The sequence below is a fragment of the Musa acuminata genome, chromosome BXJ3-3, assembly GCF_036884655.1.
Source record: "Musa acuminata AAA Group cultivar baxijiao chromosome BXJ3-3, Cavendish_Baxijiao_AAA, whole genome shotgun sequence".
NCBI lineage: Eukaryota > Viridiplantae > Streptophyta > Magnoliopsida > Zingiberales > Musaceae > Musa > Musa acuminata.
Window position 1 is genome coordinate 36,200,001 of NC_088351.1, and position 26,875 is coordinate 36,226,875.

General features: G+C 42.3%; 5 protein-coding genes across 7 annotated transcripts in view; 1 reads left to right on the top strand and 4 right to left on the bottom strand.

Annotated features, from left to right (window-relative positions):
* Positions 1 to 844, bottom strand: part of LOC135580887 (probable protein phosphatase 2C 6) — a 5,116-nt gene extending 4,272 nt beyond the window's left edge. For 2 of the 3 annotated variants that reach the window (XM_065144547.1, XM_065144546.1), the window contains exons 1-2: positions 527 to 844; positions 1 to 431 (exon numbers count right to left, since the gene is read on the bottom strand). The exon at positions 1 to 431 is cut by the window's left edge and continues 539 nt beyond it. In XM_065144547.1, the coding sequence (XP_065000619.1) occupies positions 1 to 214 (214 nt within the window). In that variant the 5' untranslated portion in view covers positions 215 to 431; positions 527 to 844. The remainder of the gene's footprint in view (positions 432 to 526) is intronic. The other variant, XM_065144548.1, reaches the window with a different exon arrangement.
* A 925-nt stretch (positions 845 to 1,769) lies between these two features.
* Positions 1,770 to 2,408, bottom strand: LOC135632902 (U-box domain-containing protein 34-like). Its single transcript, XM_065141760.1, has one exon. The coding sequence runs from the start codon at positions 2,406 to 2,408 to the stop codon at positions 1,770 to 1,772; it is 639 nt and encodes a 212-aa protein (XP_064997832.1).
* Positions 2,409 to 9,523: 7,115 nt separating this feature from the next.
* On the top strand, positions 9,524 to 11,570 carry LOC103979527 (cytokinin dehydrogenase 6-like). The gene is made up of 5 exons (XM_009395700.3): positions 9,524 to 10,189; positions 10,273 to 10,400; positions 10,468 to 10,734; positions 10,816 to 11,081; positions 11,150 to 11,570. The coding sequence occupies exons 1-5, from the start codon at positions 9,559 to 9,561 to the stop codon at positions 11,460 to 11,462; spliced, it is 1,605 nt and encodes a 534-aa protein (XP_009393975.2). The 5' UTR covers positions 9,524 to 9,558; the 3' UTR covers positions 11,463 to 11,570.
* Positions 11,571 to 12,008: 438 nt separating this feature from the next.
* On the bottom strand, positions 12,009 to 15,700 carry LOC135633036 (uncharacterized). Its single transcript, XM_065142085.1, has 2 exons — positions 15,279 to 15,700; positions 12,009 to 12,534 (listed from the first exon to the last, which is right to left on the bottom strand). Exons 1-2 carry the CDS (start codon positions 15,406 to 15,408, stop codon positions 12,221 to 12,223), a joined length of 444 nt encoding a protein of 147 aa, XP_064998157.1. The 5' UTR covers positions 15,409 to 15,700; the 3' UTR covers positions 12,009 to 12,220.
* A 1,470-nt stretch (positions 15,701 to 17,170) lies between these two features.
* LOC135633763 (glycine dehydrogenase (decarboxylating), mitochondrial-like) lies at positions 17,171 to 25,233 on the bottom strand. The gene is made up of 15 exons (XM_065143639.1): positions 23,804 to 25,233; positions 23,442 to 23,687; positions 23,250 to 23,327; positions 23,062 to 23,162; positions 22,795 to 22,990; positions 22,595 to 22,720; positions 22,297 to 22,482; positions 21,879 to 21,992; positions 19,451 to 19,603; positions 18,643 to 18,831; positions 18,323 to 18,400; positions 18,116 to 18,241; positions 17,941 to 18,039; positions 17,626 to 17,743; positions 17,171 to 17,534 (listed from the first exon to the last, which is right to left on the bottom strand). Exons 1-15 carry the CDS (start codon positions 25,013 to 25,015, stop codon positions 17,440 to 17,442), a joined length of 3,117 nt encoding a protein of 1,038 aa, XP_064999711.1. The 5' UTR covers positions 25,016 to 25,233; the 3' UTR covers positions 17,171 to 17,439.
* Between the last annotated feature and the right edge of the window lie 1,642 nt (positions 25,234 to 26,875).

Consider the following 26,875-nt stretch of genomic DNA (forward strand, 5'->3'; position numbering starts at 1 on the left):
CGCCCCCGTCCTCCTCCAAAGCAGCCGTCGGCGCTGCCGCCTCGATTTGCTCAACAACACCGACCGAATCAGAACCCGATGCTGCCATGGGACCCGAGAGGAGGTGCTCAGCTTCTTCGGCAGTTCGTTTGCGATGAGCGATCTCGACTGCAGCGTCGCAGAGCGAAATGCCTACCCCGGATGGCAAAGAAAGCGCGGGAGGCATCTCATCCATCCACTCCCCCACCTCCCCCACAAGCGCTGTGGTCGCGGTGAAGCCAGTCACTGCGAGACGTGGCGCGTGTCGACCTCACGAGTCACGCGCACATCCCTAACCTTGTCGAAGATCCGTTCCTGCCGCCGCGGCCTCGTCACTCTCTAATTCACGGGTCACGCGGCGTTGCCTCCCGTGCCCCAGAGACCATGACAGCACCATCCAACCAACCCCCTTCCTGTATCAGAGGAAGGATTATATTAGACCGGAAACAACAATTACAAGCAACCCAAACAAATCGAGGCAGTCCCCCTACTCAATCAGGGCACTCACCAGCATACACCCAAAGAAGATAAAGGAAAGGAATTGCTGTGTGGTTATGTTCCCCAAAACGAATCTCACTGCTGAGAGGTAGAATATAAGCAGGACAAAAGGAGGGGGTGGGCGAAATCGAGAACCTTGGAATTATCATCTCTATTGCACAAGAAAACGCTCCGGTGGGGGTGCTCGGCATTGTCTCAGTTCCCTGGATCTGATGGAGGCTCCATTGTCTCGATAATGAGAAGGAGATGTGGAACTTTGACAAACAAGAGATGCACAGCAGAGCGAGACGGAGAGAGAGAGAGACATGTCCGAGGAAGCCGATGTGAGAGCGTGAAACGGCCTGTTGGATCCAATCCCTTTGTACCGAATCCCCCAGAAACTCTCTCTTGTGGGCTCGTCTCGACACGTGTCCCTTCTCGTACCGCGGAAGGGCCCCGCGAGAGCGCGCGTGTTCCTCTTCTCTGTGTGGGGCCCGCGGCTGCTCACGTTTTCGCTGCACGGTTGCGGGCCCCAGTCCCATCGGGTCCGCGTGTTCCGAGGACAGTCCTCTCTCCTGCTGGATGCTCACCACGTGGCCACGATAAGAAACTTCACCGAATCGGATCCCATACTTCGCGCAGCCGGACGAACGAATCACGTGACCACGTGGTCAGCGGTCTCTTACCTTCAACTGCGGCCACCGTAACCAGTAGAGGAAGTAGCAGGGGCCCACATTTGACGACCCTGACGTGGACGAAGTGATTACCAGTAGGGAAGACTCACGGCACGAGTCAAAGAGTCGGATTTGAAGGCGCCAGTGACCGGTAAAATAGCTGTAGTACGACTGAAACACCCCTGAAAATTTCAGGGGTGATTTTGGTCGTCCAAAGACTAATGGATCATTAACATCTCTTAATGTATCTATTTGTACACGATTAGGATGCTTTTGTCTTCTCCAATCATTTCTTTCTGATGATTACTACTGAAGCATTATTGTGCCGTCACTCGTAATAGCCGAGTGTTCTGTCATGTCCATGGAGAGAGCAATTAGATGTAATGTGTAATTACCAGCTCCTTTCGACATGTCCATGCACCGATGCAGGCCCGATTGTGCCCTGAGCTTCGTCCTAGATTCAGACGCCCTCTTCCCTCAGCTCTCCACTGTGTCCGTCATAGACTTCCGTGGCGTCCCCACGTTTGGTTTGCTCATCGTCATCTCGTGGTCAGCAGAAACCAGCACGAACTTCCATTAGCATCTGATGTGAAGCTTCAGCTAAGCGTGGCATTTGTAATGGTGATGCCTACGAAAACGGATTGACGAGAGATCTGGCTCGCCGTAACTGTGTTGCCCGTTGCTGCAGTAGCTGCTTCTGCTGGTGGCAGTGCCGTCGCTGCCGATGGAGCTAGATTCATAAGCATGCCCAAGATTCCTCAGCCGGTTCAACTCCGGCAGCACCACCTTCCCAAGATCCGGCCGGTCCTTCCTCCTCAATTCTGCACACTTCAGAGCGAGCTTGGCGAACCCGAGCGTCTCCTCCACTGGCCAGTCCTTCACGGTGGCGTCGAGCATCTCCATGAAGGTTCCCCTCTCGATGGCTCTCTCCACCGGATGCGTGAGGCCCATCGGCGGGTTGGCGGTGATGATCTGGAGAAGCAGGATGCCGAATGAGTATATGTCGGATTTAGTGCCGAGCATGCCCGTCTGCTGGTACTCCGGGTTGATGTAGCAAAAGGTGCCGGCGGTGGATGTCATCAGGTACCGGCTGACTTGGTTGGCGACCGACGGCGGGACCAGGCGCGCCAGGCCGACGTTGCTCATCTTTCTCAAGTAGTTGCGGTCGAGGAGGATGTTGGCTGGCTTGAGGTCCCGATGAACTAGCGGCTCTGGCTTGGCCTGGTGCAGAAAGAGCATAGCGGTGGCGATCTCAGCAGCAACCTTGCCTCACCGGAAGGTGCGGTCCTCAAAGCTTCCGTTGTCCATCTTACTATTTTCTTAGCGCGACTTACTTGATTGAGTCATCAGGATCTGAGAGTTGAGAGTTGGCCGAAACGGGCGACTGCGGAGGAAGAACAGCGGTAGTAGGTGGAGTTCTCGCCGTCCGTACGGTTGTCGGCTTCCCTTTCGATATGGCATACACTGCACAAAACTCTGGTGCCAGTTTGGTTACGTATGTAAGTACGTCAGGATTCCTAAACTTCCGGCAAAATGAAAGCAGAGACTTCTTTGTCTTCGTCACAACAATAATTCCATGGATTACAAGGTTTGCAATGCAGAGGCTTCGGAGAAACGTAGATACTTCGACGGTGCATTTCTGCTGGAGGCACCAACAACGATGTCGTGGACGTAGTTTGCGTTGATGTAGTCGATGATGGCCTTGGAGATATCACTGTCTTCCAGAACTACCTCCGCATCTGCTCCTGAAGACCATCGACAAAGATCACGCAGCTCTGAGCTTTGAAGGTTTTGTTTGCTGATCGATTTGGAGCAAGAGAAAGAGTAGACCTGAAAGGTTACCCACCCCTTTCCGAGCGTATCATCCCCTGTAGGGGAGAAACAATTGTGATATCTCATTCTCCGACTGTTCCCGGGCGGCGTCCGAGTTGGTTTCGGCTGCAGCACCCGTCAACAATGATTCATCGGCAACGTAGCAGGAGCAGAGGACGGAAGAAGAAGGTGTTAGGTGAGGTGAACTAGGTGTTGTGTGAGCGAGTAAAGAGGGAAGGGTACCTTTGGTTGGGCTTGGCTTCGACGTGAACGAGGATGAGGGCGTCGTTGCCATGGAGAACATGGTCGACGGTCCGTTTCACCGCCTGCTGGCTGTTCTTGTCTTTGTCGATGGCCACCACCGTCGACGCCGACGGACGCCCGTCATCGTTGCCTTAACCGCCGAGCATTTCCGCACTTGTTCCCGAAGATGATGAGACGAAGACGACAACGATGATGGAGAAGAAAGGCGACAGCTTCCTGCCCCTCTCTCTCTCTCTCTCTCTCTTGGTTGACGTAATTATCGAACTCGGGTAATCGGGTCGGATCTCTAACCGCCTCGCTGCTTGTCACAGCCTCTACATAAGGATAAAACTCCTATTTATCGGATCCGGGTAATCGGGTCGGATATCCAACTGCCTCGAACAATCCCATGTTTCCTCGCTCCTCGACGCAAGCCACGGGCGGAGGCCACAGCAATCCCATGGTCGCTGCCGTTCCCTTCCCTTCCGGAGCAGACGGCGAGCCGACAGTTACCCCGGACCTCGACGCTTCCTTGCTCGATCGTTGATTGCCGCATTCCATCCTCCAGCAGCGGCGTCGTCGATGGCCACTCCAATCCGCCGCAAGGGTTTTCTTGCTTGATAAAGAAATCTTGTTCCTTGATCGAACCAACATCTTGCTTGAATCATAATCTTGGATCGTCTTGGCGCTCAAAGGACGGTCTCGACTTCCAAGAGGTTTAGTGATATTAGCATCGAAGAATGGTTTCATTTGTCCTGTGCAGTGTCCGTTATTAGAGTAATCATGCTTTCAAGAGATTACTGTCTTGTAGTTTACAACCCATTCTCTGTATTGCTGTGCTTCCTTCCTGCTTTATTGCTTCTTTTTGTAGCTATTTATCTGAGGTAAACATACATTGTTGAGTTAATGTCTTTTTGTCTAGCACCAAAATGTACTTATTATCAAAGGAGCAAAACTTTTAGCTTTGATTCAGCCTACTTAGCCCCAATCAGGTTCTTATAGGAGTAATAGGACTCTGTCCATTTCATGTGGTAAAAAAGGTCAATTTGGATTTTTGAATTGTTGACAAACAAATCACAGTTCTACTTCAGATATGCATTGCTCCATAGAATAATAGTGCTTGATCTGAGGTTGGAAAATGTTAGCTCAGTGTTTTCCTCTGCTCTCTTAAGTTGCTTTGTAGACTGGTATTGATCACTGCACCAAGCCAATTTATGATTCCCAGTAATTGCATCATACAAACTCTTGGACAGAATTTTCTAAGAGTATGTTTACCTTTCATGAGCAGAGGACTGAGGGTTTATCATTAATCACATCTCTGGTAAAACAGACATATATTGCAGGGGTTTGCTGGGGAAGCACCTTATGCTATATTTTCATCACTTGGAGCCTTATTACTAGTTTGATTGTCAGCAATTTTATTATTTTGGGGTGGGGGGGGTGTAGTTATTTTAATTCTCAAATGATCAATCTTGGGTAATAGCCATCTCTAAGGTCATTAACCAGCAATGCTATTGATGCTTTGGGTTTTGTCACCTATTTCCATACAGTATGGCCTTTGCACACAGGCTATATATGCATGGCTTGTTCTGTCACCTATTTCCAAACACCAGATTGTTTGTGTAATAAGTGGTTCTTTCTATCTTGACATTTATGTTGGTGATGTTTCTTGACACATTTTTTGGTTTTGCAATTGTTAGGGCTAATTTCTCATCAGCACTGCAAAGTAGGAAGTTTTAGTTGAAGGTTTGATAGTTTCTGCAAGAATACATGAGAGAGGCTTTGGTGCATGAGGATTCCATTGATGTAGGATCTGTGGTGGATTCATGTCTCTAACCTAGTTACCTTTGCTAGCAAAGAGGTTTTTGTGACTAAAAACCAGTCCATGAGGATCTCATTAGTGTAGGATCTGGGTTGTATCAATGTCCATGGTCTTGAAGAGAGATTATTTATGTTACTTGAGTCCTGATCACTCAAATTGCAAATCAGCAATTTTAGTGCAGCACACAAGAAAACATTGAAATCAAGAAGAGCAGTGGGTCTATGGTTTGCTGTTGTTGATACAGGTAGTAGCATATCATCAAGACTGATGAGCCTTGACTTGGTAATAAAATGATATATACAGTATATTCTCAAGATACAAGGAAACAAATGTAGGCTCACAAGAAATACTATGGTTTATGTTTATTGTCAATGATCAATTATCATTGATCTGTCTGACCTAATGAAGGTCACAATTGCATCTCAAACCCTGAAGTTTCATGAACTAGAGTTTTTTTGGAAACTGTGAATTTTTTACACTGTATTGACATGAATGAGGTTCACAAGGCTGTGCTTCACATCTATTAGCATATTTAATTAGCAGGAATAAGTGCTTGGAATGTTGTTCATGCTTAATGTCTTACCTTGCAATGAATCCTCTGCTCTTCTCTCACATTTTTCTACTCTCTGTCTTCTCCTTGAGAAAGAACTCATGAAAGCTGCCTGGTTTTGCAATGTGGGCTTCGCAAACAGTCTGTACTTCACCAGATTAAGTTGCTGATGGTTTGTCCGGATGGATTACATGGTAGTTTCTTGGATACCCAGATGAATCAGATCGAGGACATCGACATGGAGAAAGAGAGCACTCTAAAGCATCACTCAGTCACAGGTTCTGTTTTCTAAACCAAACTTGGAATCGTATTTTGTCTAATCAAAACATGTGTTCGAGTGTTCCTTCTTCATGTTGTCAGTGATGCAAAGAGATGAAGATAAAGGTGGTCGGCTGACATGGTCTGTTGTTGACGGAGAACCAAGTATCTCCTGGTAGCCAAAGCAACTCCTGTGAAGCTTTTCTCTAGTGGAACCGAGAGGGGGTCCAAAAACGGTCCCTTCCTTCCTCTCTTTCCAAAAGTTGGAAGGAGATGACCAAAAAAACCCACTTGCACCAGAGGAAAGAAGATAAGATTTTGCAGTGCCCGAGAAATAGTAGAAAGATTTCTTAGTACCAGCATTGATCTGATCCAGTGAGCTCCACGGCTCAGGCATATCTTTGTGAGCTGTCTCATCAAGCCTGAGGCGAAAAGTGGCATCAGAAGCTGGAACCTCATTGAGGACACAGAAGAAACTTTTGATCCCCTCCTCATGAACAAATCCACCGCAAAAGTAGGTTCTCCTGCAAAATGATCAGACGGGAAAGCCGTCACAGGAGCTCTTTCGATGGGATGCAAGGGGTGAGACAAAGCTGCGAATGGATTGGATGTCGGAGACATGTGATCCATCACCTGCAGGCTCTGATCCCCAAGGGGATCTCAAAGTATCCATCTCCCATGTCTCTTCCTTCGAGACCTATTCCTGTGCATCGACCGACATGTGAGATCTTTGAGACCAGCGACACCATCCTCCCATCATGGCCGGCTTGCTTCCATGCACGTGCGCTCCGGCACAACGAAGCTATCTATCTGCAGCAGGTGACATTGTTGCCGGCTTGGCCTCGAAGTGTGATTATGGACCGACGCAAAGATTCACATGGATCGGTTCTGCTAAGGGTCTTCCTACATCAATGTGGTTCTGCAAGAAGCGTGCATCTGATTGTGGTAGTAAAGGTGAAGATTTGTTTTGGAGATCGATTAACAGTACATGCATCAGAATGCAACCAAAAGTTTCAATGATTCGACAAATCGACAGCAAGTTGGCTTCACTGCAGAACAAAGAGGTCATCTTATCTCCTCAACGTCTTATCCAAACTCAAAAGTCATCTTCTCCTCCTCTGTTCGAATGGTTTTTAATACCCACCTCCTCTAGTGACTATGGTAGGCACTGACTTATGAGATTTGACAGCAGCTACTAATAGGTCATGGCAGCTATCAGCTGGATGCTCTGTCTCTGATCATTGCAGATTGCAATCCAGATAACATTTTCCTACTTGAAAAGATGGCATAAGTAACGTGGATGAACAGAGCTTGGCCTGCAATGATTGAGTCCATTGTGGTACTGATGACAATCCAACATGAATGTTACGAGTAGCAGCTGATGGAGTTGGCAGGAAAGCGTATGACGTAGTATTCCGATGTGCTTTTGTTTTCCTCCTCCATTTTAGTTTGTTTCGAGCAAGACAAGACTAAAGGCTAACTTTCTCTGTCACCTGTTTCACAGGGTCTGCTCTGTGCTCGCTACGCTCCGCGGGTTGTAGTGTTAGATCCCAGCATGATGGAAACCGAGTCGGTCGTCCATGGCGATCAAAGAGGGCTCTTCTTTTGAAGCTATCTCTTGTTGGACCCCATGGGCAATTGCAGTCCCCTTTCATCTGCTGGATCTACCTCGAAAAGTAGAAGAAAACAGGGGTTAGCATTCGAGCCCTGCGCAAATGGAGGCTTTCGTGGTGACGACTGGTTGTCGGCACACCTTCCCGGTGGTGGGGGAGATGAGACTCCTCCGATCACCTGCAATGTGTGGGTTTGGAGTGAAAACACAGAGGAGCTTTCTTCTAGTTCTAAGACAAGTTGCGAAGATGTTGGCCCACGACACATGGAGGTGAGAAGGTCGACGGCCATATGCCACTGGCTGCGGGACTTCGTTACAGCAACCAAAGCACAAGCGCAGAAGAAGAAGAAGATGATGATGATGATGATGATGATCATGTATATTATAATATATATATATATATATATATATATATATATATATATATATAATTAAAATATCCTCCAATTAAGCTTTGAAAGTGACAAATTTGTTTTTTATAAAAAGTATTTATATATATATTTTTTAGTTGAATAACTGTCATTCAAATTCGATTCAGAACAATTTTTTATTATAATAATAATTATTATTAGTATTATTTTTATATCAAGTCCTCTATCCATCTCTTCATGCTGACTATGAAATAGGATTTTGGATATTGATGTGATCGAATGATAAGAAATCTTTTCGTCTTAAAGAATCTCTTAAAAATGCAAGAGAAAGGATAAGAAATTGGAGAAGGAAAAGTCATCTCAATAATAAATCTTTTAAAAGGCAGTCTAAAACGCTTAGCTTCGAAGACTTTTTCTTTCGCTTGTCCCTCAAAAAACACCTTTTTAGCACGCCATCATCTTGACGATCGATGAAGAAGATGTTCAAGAACAATCCCAAATTTGACTTGTGGCGATTACATAAGATTAAGTCAATAAACAGTATTTTACGGTTTGAATAAACAAGTCAATGATTGCTCCGTAGCATACATGAAACTTTGATGGATCAGAGCGTGTGATCTGAGACAAAGTTCGTGACTCTCATCACCGAGCTGAGCACTTCGACGCTCGGGCGGCGGATAGGATTCGGTGAATCTATCATATTAATTGACCAGCCACACACAAAAAATGCCTCTTCTCAAAGTCAACTCCATGAGTAGAGTCAACCTACACCCAGGAAACATGAAACCATGTCAGGTTTGACAAATGTGATGATTGCTGTGCCTTTAAGAAAGTCAAAGTCAAAATGATGCACGCTTGCAAGCGGTGGCGTCAACTGCGGGACGTGCCACCATCTTCTTTCTTGTTAGAGTAGATTGGAATCCGAATAATTAGATATTTAATTAGAACAAAAAACACTAATCTTTGTTTGATCACCAAATATCTATCATACAATAATAATAAAATCATAAATATTAATTATTTAAGATCGAATAAATGAATCTTTTGTCATGACCATCAGAATTTTAATTTTTTTAGGATTTAAATTTATAATTTTATCAAAATATTTACCAATTGGATTAATATTTTTAAATTAAGATCAGTTCTATTCAATCTAAATCGGTCAATTAAATAAAAAATTCTCTCAAATTAGAAAAAATATATAATCTTTAAAGTCAAATTATTAATAAATCAATTTGGACCAAATTAATTAATTTGATTTAAATTTTCGATTAAATTTAAACACCCCTAATACCGCCAATACGAATCCATGGACTCCACCTTCTTCATTGTTCATAGGCCTCTCTCTCTCTCTCTCTCTCTACGAATCCATGGACTCCACCTTCTTCATTGTTCATAGGCCTCTCTCTCTCTCTCTCTCGCTCTCTCTCTCCCCCATTTGCGGAGACTACCAAACAAAAGAAGTCGACGGCCCACTGCTCTCCTCAGTTTCCTTTTTATTTCTTTCTACTGTTGTTTTCTTGTATCATCTCCCCACATAGTACAGGAAAAGACCAGCCCCAAAGATCTTCTTTGCACCCCTACAGATCTCTCCCCACGTTCCTCTTCGCCTTTTATATGACAAGCCATCCTCACCCTCTACTCCACACACACACACTCTCTCTCTCTCTCTCTCTCTCTCTCTCTCTCTCTGAGATCGACGACAAACATATCACAGGACGATGATCTTCTTGCCCAGGACTAGCTTCATGTTCTCCTCGGTGGTGGTCGTGTTCCTTGTGGGCGGCCTGCTGTCCATAGTTGGGCAGCACAAGCCGGGGCCTGCTGTTTCATTGCTCCAGGAGATCCACTCCCTGAAGCTGAATTCCACGGTGTGCGTCGACCCCGAGGCCGTCGACCGCGCTTCCACAGACTTCGGGCTGATTACGCGAGCCGTTCCCGCGGCGGTGTTCCGCCCGTCGTCGGACCGCGACATAGCGGCGTTGGTGGGGTTCTCGTACGCGTCGGCTCGGCCCTTCGGGATAGCCCCGCGAGGCCGTGGCCACTCGGTCAGGGGGCAGGCGCTTGCCCGCGACGGCGTGGTGGTCGACATGGGTGCGCTGAGGGGCGACGGCCAGGGTCGGATACGTGTGTGCGGGGAAGGGTGCCGGCCGAGCTATGTGGACGCCGGTGGCGAGCAGTTATGGATCGACGTCCTGCGGGAGACCATGAAGCATGGGCTTGCACCCCGCTCCTGGACCGACTACTTGTACCTCACCGTGGGCGGCACCCTCTCGAATGCCGGCATCAGTGGCCAGACCTTCCTGTATGGTCCCCAGATCTCCAACGTGTATGAACTGGATGTCATCACCGGTACGAATCATTTCTCCTCTGCTTCACCTAATCATCCACTGTTCCATCTGTAACGTTCGGGAACGAATGATCATGTCGATCAGGAAAGGGAGAGACGGTGACATGCTCGGAGCAGCACGAAGCAGACCTGTTCTTTGCAGTTCTGGGAGGTCTGGCCCAGTTCGGGATCATCACGAGAGCTCGGATCGCCATAGAGCCAGCTCCAACAATGGTACGCATGCATCGATCCAGATGAGTGCAAGAAACGTGGTCCCATTCAGTGAGTTTCGATCCTGCAGGTAAGATGGGTGCGGCTGATCTACAAAGACTTTGCAGCTTTCACCAGCGATCAGGAGAGACTGATTTCACCGGAGAAGAAGAAGGGGTTCAACTACGTAGAAGGTTCGGTGATAATGGCCGATAGCCTCACCAATAACTGGAGATCATCGTTCTATGTAGAAGAGGATATCACAAGGATCTCAAGGTTGGCAGCACAGTATGGTGCAGTCTACTGCTTGGAAGGAGCCAAGTACTATGACCACGCTACGGCATCTTCCATCGATCAGGTGGTAAACCGATGTTGGAAATGTAGAATTCCTTCGTTCTGATGTTGAATTTGGAACCTGTTCGATGCTTCCTGTTGCCAGGAACTCAGATCGGTGATGGATGATCTGAGGTACTTGCCAGGGTTCGAGTTCAGGAACGATGTCAGCTACATGCACTTCCTCAACCGAGTGCGGGAAGGAGAGACGAAGCTTCAGTCCAGGGGCCTCTGGAACGTGCCCCATCCGTGGCTCAACATGTTGATCCCCAGGTCCAGAATACTGGAGTTCGATCGAGGGGTCTTCAAGAGCATCCTCAAGCACAACAACTCGGTGGGTCCGATCCTAATCTGCGCCATGAACAGGAACAAGTGCGTACGACTTCTTCATGCATCAAACTCATTTCCACATGCACATGACGAGAGTGTGGTGGTTGCAGGTGGGATCAGAGGACGTCGGCCGTCGTTCCCGACGAAGAGGTGTTCTACGCGATAGGGCTGTTGCGGTCCGGCATGGACGGGTGGAAGAATTTGGAGGAGCAAAACGAGGAGATACTGCGGTTCTGCGACGACGCCGGAATAAGCTACAGACAGTACTTGCCTCATTACACGTCTCTTGCGGACTGGAGGAAGCATTTCGGGGCGAAATGGGATGTGTTTGTGGAGAGGAAGATGAGATATGATCCGAGAGCATTGTTATCTCCTGGCCAGCGTATATTTACCTCCTCCTTTGCTCAACATCAATCCATGTAAATACCAGCATGAATACCTTAAAAGATTAGCATATTTCTCTCAAAGAGGATGTAAGAGAGAAGCTCAAGATTTCCTTTTCTTGGGGATAATGTAAATATCTTTGTGGTTTCAGTAGCACCCAACTGGAGTGATCTACTACTCAAATCACAGGTCAAAGACTTCGTCCGATATATGTACACATATGATGTGGCGTTGACTTGGTTCGAGCAACGTATAATCCGTATGAATTTGTCTGGCACAGTCAAACTTCTTGTTTCCTGATCATAGAGATGGATAATTGAATGGAAACAGAGGATAGCAAGCAAAAGAAGGATCTCACAGTCTCATGATTCAAGCTTCTGAAATGTCCATTAGTAACAACTGAGCAAGACACTTAAGATTTCAATCAGTGCTGTCTAGTGTTTATGCATCGAGAAAAGATGTGTCAAAAAAGGTTGAATCCAAAGGAAAATTTTCAATACTCAAACTTTGATCATTTTCTGTAATTATTGGAACATCCGGACGGTACAGAGCTTGTTCTAACACAAGCAACTCATTGGTAGAAAGTAGTATCCAAAACAAGAGGTCTATCAATTATGATCACAACAGGGAACATATTTGCACAGATTTGATCCAAGGCAGCACCTTTGAAACTTCAGTGCAAAAGAATCAGCTTACACGGTACTGCCGGAATCGCAGAAAAAGTATTAGGATAACATGACACAATGCTTGGTTGAAGCACAACAACATGCTCAAGGATTCATGAAAGATGAGGCTTTTTATATGCTGGGAATAGATTTTGCTCCAATAAACTGCTTGAGGAGAGCCTTCTCATCATCAATTTTTTTCTTCTCGGCCCGATCACTCGGTTTCACTTTCCTCTTCTCCTCCAGCATCCACTTAAAGAGTTCTCGCTGCTCCTGTTCTGCCATAGGAGGCAGAACCTTCATGGGTGCTGGAATAGGTCCAGCAACAGGTTTCTCATCAGGAATCACAGATTCGGTGGCAGCTACTGGGGCAGCCGGAACCTCTCCCGCAACCTCTGCATCCTTCTCAACTGACTCATTCTTTGATGTGCTAAGAAAGGCGTATACTGCATGAAGAGGATTGTTAAATCGAGGAAGAGAACCATGGATTAGAAGTATATATGTTCAACATTTTGAACCATCATTTTTATCATGACTAACTTGTTGCTTTCAAGGGATTTCTGCAATTCAAGAATAATGCCTCTGAATCGCCCCACAATGAAATGATCGGGTTCATAAATGAATACCATTTATAGCTTGTAAATATTTGAAAAGAAACAAAATAAAAAGGACACTGGCGCAGATTGCCAATTGTTGCTTTCACAATTACTTTACTTAATAAGAGTTGAAAAGGTTGATCAAATCTGAGAGTGATAATGTACAAGGGATTTCAAAATGACAATATAAACCATGCAAGGTGATCAAACATTCCAAATTGCCATTAAGAAAAAATCACATGATGTTAAATCCTCATGCCTATACATGTTTTCAAAGTGAAGTTATCATATGCTCCCTTGAAAATGTAAGCATTTCAGAATGTCTACATATATTTTCTGTTGCGAGGACCAACATTTTTAACTGATTCAAAATTGAGGAAATTTCTGAAACCGAACGGTAATGAAGAATGGGTATTTCAAAATGCAACAACAGCAGTTAGGCTAACAAGAGACATGAACATTATCAGTCATCTAATGGTCTGTAACTTTAGATACAATGATAGCAGGGAGAAAATCTGTCAGCACAATTCGCAAAATGCAAAAGAGCCAGCAATAACAAAAAAATAAAGAGAGATGATGCTATCTCACAGGTCAATTTTGCTAGCTCAGAAATGGATGAAGAAAGAGAGAGGTGAACAGGTCCAATTAGGAAGGAAGATGGAACAATTTTCACAATGGAAAAAATGAACTGCATACTTTCTCATGATTTGTCCTTTCAGACAACTGGGAACAATACCACTGAGGTTACCAACACTACATTTTACTGGGAAAATGTCAAAACTAATGTGTATAGCAAAACTAGCAACAATGGGCTTTAAAATACAAGAAAATTCCACTCCAGAGTACTGCAGCCAATTACATTTCAAGCCACGATGACACAAGTTCATAATCATAAGAATCCAACATCGGTACACAAAACGTTGCGAGTCCACAACGGTTGACACGTTAGGGTGCCTCTTAAAACCACCTGAATGGATATCTTGTTTATCTAACCTTGTCAAATTCCGATGAATAATTTGTATCTTTAATAAAGGATCAAGCAAAACAATAGCAGCCAGAATCCAGATAAAGGCCAACAAGATCCAAGCATGACTATGAAGAATGTACATCAATCAACCTGCTAATGAATGAAACATCACTATCTGACAAATCATCTGTGTATCTTAGTTGATAAGGTAAGACATAGAGCACTTCACCAGGAAAGCATATAGAAAACAAGAAAACCATATAATACTATAAATTTTCTTGCAAAATAGTATACAAGAACATATATAAAAAATCAAAATAGGAAGATTATAAGAAAAACAAGCTTTCAAAAACAAATTGTATGGATTAGAAAATCATAAATAAAATTTTAAGAAAAGAATATTAATCCTAAAAAGGCCATCAAAATATATGATACATGACAGAGTTTTTACGTTGCAGATACTTTGCGAGAAAAGAAAAAGACAAGTTGCATGGATTCAGGGTGAATGTGTCTCATCACCATGCAAATTTTGGTTTCTACAATCTTCTGATGCCGATGAAGGAAAACCTTGCACACACAACGCAAGCTTTGACGCATCAAATTATTAGGGGCAAATTGCTAAAGATAATATGTAAGACTCTAATTGCAATTCATATGAAAGACTTGTCTCTGTTGAGACATCCAGGTTGGTTAGTGCATTGTTGCACAAAGTGATAGGTCCCAAATTCGAGTCCATGTGTGAATGTCATGTATGCCATTTAATAGAATAAAAATATATTTTATTTTTTCTAAGAAAAATCATATGAAAGATTTTGATGCTGAAAATTAAATCCGCAACTAGTACCACTCTGAGACTCAAAATGCTCAAGAGCCTCAATTTCCGGATTGAGGCAACAATCTAAAACTCAGCATCAATAAGATCATCTAAAAATTGTTGGTAAACTCTTCATCTCCAAGACTAATTTCTTATGCTCATTCTTAGGTTATTTCCGGATTGAGGCAACAATCTATAACTCAGCATCGATTAGATCCATCTAAAAATTGTTGGTAAACTCTTCATCTCCAAGACTAATTTCTTATGCTCGTTCTTAGGTTCTCTCTAACACCACTAATACTGATCCCAAGCCCGGATGAAAAAGGTGAAGGGTTACGTTAGGTCACTGATAATCTGTGTCAGATCTCATGAACATGGATTTTAACTAATCTCAATGGTGGCAAAAACTCAATGTAGCCGACACCAAATATTTGAAACTTTCGTAGTAGTATCGTAGGTCCTCTCTATAATTAGAATTTAGGATACACCGATACAATTAGTTCTTTCGGAACACATTAAAGTAGACTAGCCATTCCAAGATTGACCAGTTTGATTCAGATTTTCTATCTTTTACATGACTGCAATGTTTTGGCGAGAAAGATTTCTCTTTTTTCCTCTTAGCAAGATCTGATCAAGAAATCCGAGACACCGTGGAGGCAATTAAACAAGGTTTCACTTCCTTGAATCGTGAAGAACGAGCAGTGACCGTGATCTTAGCGCGAACGGCTCTCAATCCTCCAGAGAGGGGGAGAAGAAGTAAAGCTTGGGAATGGAGATGGAGATTAGCACGAAAGCGAGAGTGAGAGAGATGACCTCCGACAGCAAGATTGGCGGTGAGGATGAAGGGTAGAACGCGGCGAAGGAAGCCCTTCTTCGCAGCAGCAGGCGGCAGACGAGGCGGAGGAGCAGCAACAGCAGCGGAAGACGCTCGTGAGACGGCCATGACAAGGACGAGTTGTCCGCCACAGCCACAGAGAGCGATGGGTATGACCAACTCGGCCGGATGGATTTCCTTTCGGCTGTGGATCCTCTCCAAAAAGAACCCCAGTGGAAATTTTAAACTTCCTGTATATAGCCGGATACGGCAGGGCCCCACCAACGATTCCGAATCAAACAGTTCTGATAGCGACAAATAACCTTACAATAATTGGAAGGGATCCGTTCCCTTCCCTGACGCTTTCCCTTTAGTTGGAGCATTTTCATTAGCTTTTATTAGTTACTTTTAATAGGAATAATTGATGAAGTGATGCCAGCCGTCAGATTTATTATTATTATTATTATTATTATTATATATATATATATATATATATATATATATATATATATATATATATCCGATATTTTTTTACTACTTGGCATCACACCTATTAGAGAGAGAAATACCTCTTTAGTCTTTTAGTGTTTTGAACTAATAAAAATAAAAAAAGTAAGTCTAAGTACAATAAGTTAGATTAGTAATTTGAAATATAGGAATACTATTTTTGGAAGAGAGGATAATTGATAGTCATTTGATTAGAAGAAGAATAAATATTATTTGCTTACAAAAGACTAAACGAATAGGAAAAAAACTAGAGAGATGATAATACTATATTTAAAATTTGGTATAATGAAAAAATTAAACTCAGAAATTATATGAGAATTATTGTTGATAAGGTTCTTAAGAACAATATTGTAAATATAAAAAAATTTAGAGATAGAATTATAATTCTAAAATTTGTGAAAGGATAAAGATGTTTTGAATATCATTAGTACTTATGCATCTCAAGCCAAATTGGATGAATAAATCGAAGAGAATTTTAGGAAATATTAGTTGATATCATCCTATAAGTAAAAAAACTTATAATTAGAAAATATTTGAATGGTCATGTATAAAAATATATGGTGAATATAAAGAGATGTACGAGGGCTTTGGTTATGGAAAGAGAAATAAAGATGATGGTATGATTTTAAATTTTATAATTTTTATGATCTTATAATTATAAATATTTATTTTAAGAAAAAATAAATATTTTAATTATTTATAATAATGGTCATAACTATAATCAAAAAGATTTTTTCTCATTAGAAAGGTAAATAAAATTATTTGTAAGAAGTATAAAGTTATACCTTATAAAAGTTTAACAAATCAATGATATTAGATATTTATTATAAAAAATAAAAGAAAAAAAGATAGAAGAAAAAAATTAATAAGACAAGATGGTAAAATTTTTAAAATGATATTGTAAACACTATTAAGAACAAGATAGAAAACGATGGGACTTGAAACTTACTCGAGGATAATATTAATATTATTTAAACTATGATAATTAATAATATTAGGAGCTGGGAGATTCTTGATAAGACTAAATGTAAGGATGTTTAAAAAATAATTTTTACTAAAAATCATATTTTAATATTTTTAAAAATAAAAAAATTAAATATATAAATAATTAAAAAATAATTATAAATGATTAGTATGGTAAGATACAAAGCTTAGGATAATTTTTTACAATAAATTAAGTATTAAAGATGGTGAAAAAGATATATATCGAATTGTTAGAGAAAAAAAAAAGATTTAGGTAATATTAGATGTATTAAAGATGAAAAATTAATTTATTTTTTTAACCAAGAATTTGCATATGTCAAACTAACATATGTCAAAAAAAGATCAGTGTTTCCACACATTAACTGACCAAATCAGCTTCATTTTCTAGTATGAGAAACAGTAAGAACAAGGAAATAGAATTTGACATAATTTAATGCAGATGTTTCATGAGTATCATTGACTGGTAAATAAACATAAATTGTAAAAGGCAGGAATTAGACTTGGAATAAGTTGCAGTAAGCAACATGTTTCAGAGAGGAGAAAGGTATTTTGGCAGCTGCAGTAGGCACGCAGGAGCGAGCACTCCCACGATACATATATATGTACAGTCTAAAAGAGTCACCAGAGAAGGACTTTCCTCCATGTCGATGCAGCAGGAGCACGATATGTTTATGCAGTAGCAGCTGCAGCTTCTTCAGCCATTTGCGACACAGGAAGAAGGGTGCAGATGAGATTACGATCGCCATACACGTTGTTGACGCGTCCTAGTGAATAAACCACAACCAAATGCAGTATTGTCACTCTCAGTTCTCTTCCTGGTAAATGAAAGCAAGATGAGCGAGTCAAAGCTCGTACCTGTAGTTGGCCAGAATTTAGCACCTCGGAGCCACGCAGCAGGGAAAGCTGCATATTCCCTGGAGTATGGTTTACTCCATGTGTCTCCCATAATCAGAGATGGAGGATGAGGAGCACCCTGCAAATAAACTTGTTAGTTCTAATCATCAAACAAAATTCTTCTGCAAAGCAATTACATGAATCATTGATTGGCTATATTCTTAATCGTAGAGGAAAAGATAACACTTCAATGAGAATGGCAAGATTTTATTGACTCATTCAATAAGGCTAACGAATTCTAAAAATTGCATTTCAAGCAATTTTACATCTTTATACCTTCAGGACATTGTTGTTGATGTCAGCTTTTCCATTCTCAATCTGCGCAATCTCTTCCCTTATAGAAATAAGAGCATCACAGAATCTATCTAGTTCCGCCTGCAAGGGAGACCAAAGTTGCTTAAAGAATGGTCTCTACAAGACAGGTTGAGATCAGGGAGTGGTGGCACAATACCTTGCTTTCACTTTCTGTGGGCTCGATCATGAGTGTCCCTGGCACTGGCCAAGACATTGTTGGTGCATGGAACCCATAATCAATAAGACGTTTTGCAACATCTTCCGCTTCTAGACCAGCAGTCGTCTGCAATAATTCAAATATCAGCATTTACAAGGGTCGAGAAAATAATAGAATTGATTGAATGAAAATAGGTTGTCTACGGACCTTAAACCCCCTCAAGTCAACAATGAATTCATGGGCAACAGTTCCATTGACTCCACGAAAAAGAATGGGGTAATAGTTCTGCAAAACCATATATTTGTTAGAGACAATAAAAACAAATGGGTTAAACAAATAAAAACTCAGAAAAAATATTTTTTGTCATAAATTTTCTTTTCTTTTAATGTTTTGGTAACAACCTGTGGATTCAGCAGTAATTTTCCAAACAAGAACTGTTGCCAGCTTAGCATAATGAAAAGGACTTATTCCTGGAGGAACAGAACTCTCACACTGCCTAATAAAACATAAAAAGCAAATTGAAGTACCTCTAGGCGCTTTGCCATGTAGTTTGCATTGAGGATCGCAATCTTTGAAGCGTCAGTTAACCCCTTAGAACCCATCATGGCTATGTATGTGTATGAAATTGGCAGGATAAGTGCAGATCCCCAAGGTGCTGCAGCAATGGTACCAAGAGGCTGGACCTTCTCAGGGGGAGGTATCCCACCAGTAGGCACCTACAATAACAAAATGAAAGAGATAGTCTAAGTACTGGAAATGTTCAACACCAAACCAAATAGATAGAAACTTGGATCTCCAGATCACAAATTATACCGGGACATTTAATTTAATTATCACAAAGTAAAAAATAATATTGATTCAAATAAATCTTAGAAAGGAGAAAAAAACTGTCTCTTCATAACTTGAGAAAGTTATTTCGCAAAAAAAAATCAAATGTATTAGGCTTCCTGTATTCTTAAATCAAAGAGGAGACTTGCTCCTTCATATTGAATCCTAAATCAGAGAGGATGAGCCTCAGTGTCACAGTAAAGTTGCTCCTTTATGTTCTTAAATCATCATTAGAAAACCATGTTAGTTTGTATATTGGTGGATTTTAAAGTAATGCTAGTGTATGCAATGCTAGCTTACCAACAATGGAAACAACTCAACAATCATAAATGACTGTGCAATCATATGACTCTGAATCACAGTGGAGGAGCAACGTCAAGGGACTTACAAGAACAGTCTGTTTGTCTTAACTCTTAAGTGATGTAAGTTGTTGTGAGATATTGACAGGTAATACATGCTTTTGTAAGTTCTATAGCTTCAATATTTAACCAACTTAAAGCATCATACCACAGGATGTGATGGCAAGAACGGCGCCAAGTGCTTCTTCACACCAATGGGACCCATTCCAGGACCACCTCCACCATGTGGGATGCAGAATGTTTTATGGAGGTTTAGATGGCAGACATCTGCTCCAATAAAGCCTGGACTTGTAAGGCCAACCTGAATAATACATAAAAGTTAACGTTAGAAGGAAGCAACTTTTGGAAATTGCCAATATGAAAGTGAAGCCTTAATTCCAGCACAAACCCTGCCAAAAACATTCATGATCATTAGATTGACCAAAATCCGCAATAAGATGATGAAAGTTGTTCTGTGATTAAACACATAAACGACTCATTCTACATAGGATTGCATTGTAGAGAAACTACTTCAGTAAATTGTAGCATGCTAAGCAACCATAGCCATGGTACTGACAAACAGAATCATTGGAGAGGTTAGATTTGACAAAGCATACAGGAAACTACCATTCCCTAAAAGGCACCTTTGAGGATGCCTATTCTGTTGACAATGCCCATGTAGTTTTGAGCCCAGATTGTGACATCTGGAATATATATATATACACACACACACACACAAAAGGATGAGGTTATCTGATATCTTTGTCGCATCATGTTTCTAGTCTTCTAAACATTTAGCACTTAATGTCTTTGATGTCTAAAACCAATCTGGCCTTATCATGATAAATGACATAAGACTTGTCAGTCATCTGATATAATAGTATATATCTCTACATCAAATTTTCATGAAGAAAGGTAACCTTAATCTAAGACAACTAGGTAAAATGTTGCTGCTATTGATGTCGGAGATAGCAGTTATAGCCTCAAAAGTAGTGTGGAAACCGAAGCACCTTCCATATCTTCACTAAGAGCCAAGAGAATTGAATTGTGATGAACTTAGATTTGAATCGGATTAAACAGGTTTTTCGTTTGTCATTTTTGTTTTTGCTATGAAATAATTTTGGTACTTAAGAGCCTTTTGTAACTATCATAAGTTGTCACCATCTTCCATGTTTCCGTTTCATTATCCTAAGATTGCTCAAGGAAATGGCAAAAAAAGACAAATGAAAAATGGAATAAATCAAAATTTGGATTTGGTCAAATAATCCAAGGCACAATCAAGGATTCAATCCCTTTTAAAAAGTTTAAGACTGATGGAAGAATCCACAATATCAATCAATAGTATGTAAAAGTATATTATTTTCCAAACAAATTTGGTAGTATAAAAACCTAAAAAAGGAAATTAAGATTGACATGCCTTGATAAAGAGAATGCAATTCTTTATTATGAATTTCTTATTATAATATACACTATTGTTATAAATTGTATTTTCTTCATGTACCAGGAGGCTTACAGAAAAGCAAAAAGAGTTACATGCATATCATATATTGGATGAACTAATGGAGGAAAATCCTTTTTCCTACAATACACGTCAGTAGAGTGAGACTGTTATGTTCCTCCAAAACAAGTTTGCAAGACCTGGAATGGGTACAAGATATCTATCTAGTTTCTATCTTCTTCCCCCTCCAATTATCCCAACTCTCATTTTCCACCATTACATATTGTCCTACAGCCTCAAAACCCTCTATATTATGTATTTTCTTTTAACTTTTGCAATCCATCAGACCCCAAACTGTATAAAACATCGAGAACAAGTGGTTCAACATCAAGTATCAAGTAAAGCTATTCCAAAAGAGAACCATCAATGTCTATCTCTCCTGCAAAGTTTCATATATGTTTGAACCTGTTCTACTAGTGTTTTCATTGTTGAAATAATTTTTCAACGAAGCGATCATATTTTCCCTTATTTCCATTATATTTCATTATATCACCAATCCTTTAAGCCTTCGCACCATTTAGGGAGTTGCATATCAAGTGCCTCCATAGAGCTGAAAATATTCTATAACTACAAAACAACAAATGAACTAGACTGAAGGTAGAGTTTGGAACAATAATAGGCTCTTCAGACCAATTCTTCCACCTAAAACATTGGTCTAGTAGTGATGTACCAACCTCACTCATCAAAGGTTGAGGGTTCAAGAACTCATCTGGTATCTTTTTAAAATTCATCTTCACTACTTACCCTTTGTAAAAAAAAAAAACTCTCACAAATATGCACAATCATATGAAAAAAAAATGTGATGCTTGAATCACAATGCATAGCCATAATTTATAAAGATGACAAGAAGTAAACAACAGTTTGTCATGTCCATGTTATGCTCAATGAAAATATTTACATGGAAAAATTAAAGTTGCTCCTACAAACTCATGACTGATGGATCATGAGTTGGTGTGTTGAAACACCACAAAAGTTCTCACATGATCGACGACCAACACAAGTGGCATACAACTACAGTTCAATTTTACTTTCCAGACCATACAAGAGAACAGAAGCTACAAGTAGATTAATGTTTCATTTAGGACATTGAACGACAAACCTGTGCATTCATGTTAGCACCATCCATGTAAACTTGTCCACCATTGTCATGAATAATCTTGCAGATTTCATCAATGCCCTCTTCATAGACTCCATGCGTTGAAGGGTAGGTAACCTGCAGAGCGAGGGTGGAACCAGTATTGAAGGAAAGCAATCAATTAAAGCTTTTAATAATGATCAAGATATCGTACCAAAAAATATCCAGTATTTTAAAACTTAAATCAAGAACAGCAATTTAAAGAAAGAATGCAATGTGTTACTAACTACCATATAGGCCCACAAAAATGTCAATTTGCCGGTAAATGAATGCTTTGACTGCCTATGAATGCGAAGCATACAAAATCATTAAAGATAACTGATCAAAGAACTAGTTCATCATGAATGCTAAAATAAATAAATTCCAAAAATTCACCCTTTACCATCAAAGCAGACAAATTTTCCTTGTGTGCCTCAGCTGCTTTTCTTAGTTCCTCAATGTTAATGTTACCCTTGGAATCAGTTCCAACAGCAACAATCTTCATTCCACACATAGCAGCACTTGCAGGATTTGTACCATGAGCAGACACAGGTATGATGCAAACATTCCGATGGTGATCTCCTCTCGACTACAAATTTTCACCAAAAAGGCACATAAATGACCCCATGGTTTAAAGCATAAGATCTAATTCTCGAAGATTAATTTCTTAAATTGACAATTTCAATGTCCAGACGACTTACTTGATGGTAAGCACGAATAACCATGAGCCCAGCATACTCTCCAGAAGCACCAGCATTTGGTTGCAATGAGAAAGAATCAAAGCCTGTGATTGTGCACAAGAGCTCACCAAGGTCTTTGAACATTTCCTGTTATGGAAACAAATAAAAAGTCTGTCAGAAACACTCTTCCAACAGATCAAAGAAAAGAAAATTTTTATCACCTGATATCCTTGAGACTGGTCAGCAGGGGCAAATGGGTGAAGGTTTGCAAAGCTCGGCCAAGTCACGGGCATCATCTCCACAGTAGCATTCAGTTTCATCGTGCAAGATCCGAGAGGAATCATACTGTGGCATAAAGAGAGATCTCTGGATTGTAATTTGTACATGTATCGTAGCAGCTCATGCTCTGTGTGGTAACTAGAAAACAAAAACAGAAAGGTTAAGTCTCCTCACGAGGCACCTAACTTCAGAAAATCTACACTGCCTACGAGTTGAAGATTGAATGTGTCAAATATGGGCTCCCTCTGACGAGGCCTTTTGGGATAGCCATCTGGACCTCTGGAGCTAGAGATTCAGCGGTGAAGTTGACCTGATAATGTTAATTAAGTTCAGATACTTCAACAGTGAGAAATATATTACTCATTCAGAAAGCAGTCTGTTCTCCATAGGTTCTTACAGGCTTGCCACAAGCAAAGACTTTGAACAGCTTATCAACATCCTCCAAGGTCGCAGTCTCATCAAAAGATACAGTTATCTGCAATTGTAGATGATAACTACATGAGCAATGACAAAGACAAGTGTAAAGAATGTTCATACATCTCAACATCTTCTATCCATTAAAATATAGAATTTTGATAAAATCACGCACCGTGTTGGAGTCAACAATCCGAAGGTTCATCCCATGCTTGCAAGCCTCATCGGCAATTGCCTTTGAATCAGAACAAGTAACTTTCACGGTATCGAAGAATGGAAGATCTTGAACGGTCACAGTCCCAAGCTTCTTCAGCCCAGAGGCAAAAGCGTAGGAAAGTCCATGGACCCTCTGGGCAATAGCCTTGAGGCCTTCGGGACCATGATAGACTGCATACATTGCAGCCATGTTGGCGAGTAATGCCTGAGAGAGTTCAAGTTTTCCATCAGAAAAAGGTATTGCTTTAGAGATGAGACAAGTGAAACGAATGAACATAAATTATGAGTGCGGTTGGCAAAATTAATACATAGATCCCCAACCTGGGCGGTGCAGATGTTGCTGGTGGCCTTATCTCTCCTGATATGCTGCTCTCTGGTCTGCATCGCCATCCGCAGTGCAGGCTTGCCAGAGGAGTCGACGCTGACCCCGATGATTCTACCGGGCATCATCCTCTTGTACTCCTGCGATGTGGCCAGGAACGCAGCATGCGGACCGCCGTAGCCCATGGGCACCCCGAACCTCTGAGCAGATCCAACGACGATGTCGGCTCCAAGCTCGCCCGGTGGCTTGAGAACCGTCAGCGCCAGCAGGTCGGTCGCCATCACAACCTTGACGCCGTGGGCATGGGCGTTCTTGATGAATTCACCGTAGTCCAAGATCTCACCTTCCGTGCCAGGGTACTGAACCAGCACCCCACAAACGTCATTCGACGTGTAGTCAAAGTCCTTGAGGTTGGCGACAGCGACCTTGATATCAAACCCCTCGGCCCTGGTCTTGCAGATGTCGATGGTCTGCGGGTGGCAATTGGAGGCGATAAAAAAGGTCTTCTTTTTGCCTTTCTGGATGTTGTTGCACATGGCCATGGCCTCGGCGGCAGCGGTGCCCTCGTCGAGAAGGGAAGCGTTGGACATGGGGAGGGCGGTGAGGTCGGATATCATGGTCTGGAAGTTGAGGAGGGACTCGAGGCGGCCCTGGGATATCTCGGCCTGGTAGGGGGTGTACTGGGTGTACCAGGCCGGGTTCTCCATGATGTTCCGGAGGATGACGGCGGGGACCAAGGTGTCGTAGTAGCCCATCCCGATGAAGGACTTGAAGACCTTGTTCTTCGCGGCAAGGCGGCTCATGTGCTCGATCATCTCGGACTCAGTGAGACCGCCGTCGAACTTTGTGAACTTCATGTCGGGGATGCGGATGGATTTGGGAACGGTGGCATCGATGAGGGCGTCAAGAGAACCGAAGCCGCAGGAGGCGGCCATGGTGGACTGCTCCTCGGGCGTGGCGGAGTTATGGCGGCGGGGGAACGTGTCAGAGGGGCGGAGGGCGTCGACGGAGATGGAGCGGTACTGGCCATTACGGAGCAGGGAGTCGGCAGCGGCGGGTGGGCGGAGGAGGGAGTTGCCTGTAGGGAAGACAGAGGACGAGGCGAGGGAGGAGAGGTGGCGGGTTGTGGCAGGCGTCGGCGCCGACGAATTCGTCTGGGAGATCAGGCGTCGGAGAATTCCCCGGCTCGCCAACTTTCGAGCGCGCTCCATTGGAAACCTAACAAACACCAACAAAGATCTCTGCTTTACACCGAACACTCCCCAAAAAAGTCACTTCTTTACGCCAACGAACCCCTAAAGAGCTGTTTTTTCAATTCATCCCCCCTGGAAACACTCTTATCTGCATGCCCGTCAGGAGGCGAGAGAAAGGGAAGAGCAACGGAGACACAGCTCGTCCTTCTCCTCCTCCTCCTCCTCCTCCTGCTGCTGCTATCGTTCCGCTTACTGAACTCCTTATATTAAGGAAGCACGAGTCCGAGTTATGGTTGTACTAAAAATCTACCACCGCGTAAATACATAAATAATTCACCGAGATATGATGCAAAATTTCAGATCCAGACCCAACCAGAGGTGGAAGGGAGTGGGTGACGTGGGGGCACAGTTGCTCGGAAAGGAACCGTAGGCCAATGCAACGACACACGAGGGGACGCTCAAGTCTGACACGGAGCGAGAAGGATCGCACGCGTGTGCAAGCCTAGCACTCAAATCCAAAACGTGATCCACATACGTATCGGGGGACGGGAGGCGCAGCGTTGCGGCACGAGAGGATGGAGTTTGTATGGACGAGGAGGGCTGGGAAAACGGCTCTTACCTTCGCTTCATCTGTTCGAGCATGCATGCATCTTAGTGGAGGGGGAGCGAGGCAGGTTGGCGAGCCAACGAGTCACAGGTGGCTTATCGCTCCCTCGAACCTCACAAAAATGGGTGGATCAGCTCCTCTCGGAGCTTATCTGGGTCGACAAAATCTAAGCCAGATTCCAGAGAACTTAGCGGCAAGACACTTCGGAATCTGGGGATTTAATGGCCAGAAATCAATGAACTGTGGTGTGCAGTCTGTATCACATTTCATCAAACAGTTGACTCGATGTAGATCCTGAAGAATCCAGTTCCTTGTGGTTTTCATACTAAGAACAGTCCTAAATCAGAACCATCATTGCGCATGGAGATCAAACTGATGAGCTTGAGTTCTGGTCCTGCAGAGTTCAGATCTACTGTTCAGTTCATCAACCAATATTGGAAATTACATTAATTGTTGCCACAAATAAAAAAGGAATTTTCACATAATAAGGGCATGAACATGTGAAATAAGAAGCCGTCCGAATTATACTTGATGCAATGCTTTTGACAACTAAACACGGTAGGATAATAGACACCTCCTATGGCTGCTGCAGAGCCTATGTTTTGTAGCCAAACTACCATCATTCACCTGACAAGCTGATGAAGTCCAACAGAAAACATTAATCACCAAAAGAAAGTAACAAAATTATACTGATGGCCACAAGTTAGATATCCCATGTATGCTGCTTCTTGTTATTTCAGATCCACTGGCCGAGGTAACATTCCTGTGCAATTAGTATTTCAGATAAGATCTGCAACGTTGCACTATCCTAGCATATGAACAGGGTAGCTAATCTAAATGACTGCAGATCCCATCTTTTGGAAATATAAACTATTAGACATATTTAATTTCAACAATTTTTGGTGGCATATGTTTCTTCAAGTACATTAAAGATGATCTTATGCAGTGGACTTCCATGACCTATAAAAGTACCGGATATATACAATCTCAATCAAGCAATATGGAAATACGTGTTAAAGAACTTAATGGTCTAAATGTACATAAATCATGAAAATTCACTAACACAAAGTTATACAAGAATTAAAATAAAAATGACCTTGCTAGAAGAAGAGGATGAAAGAAAATTTAAAAAGAGAGTATTAAGGTGTCAACCCTAGTTTGTTAGAGATTATCATAGAATGATCAATGCTTAGAGCAGCAAATCGACATGAAAAGAAATGGAAATATCCAAGTACAGATAGCTAGCTATTCTATTCTAATGATTTGGATTC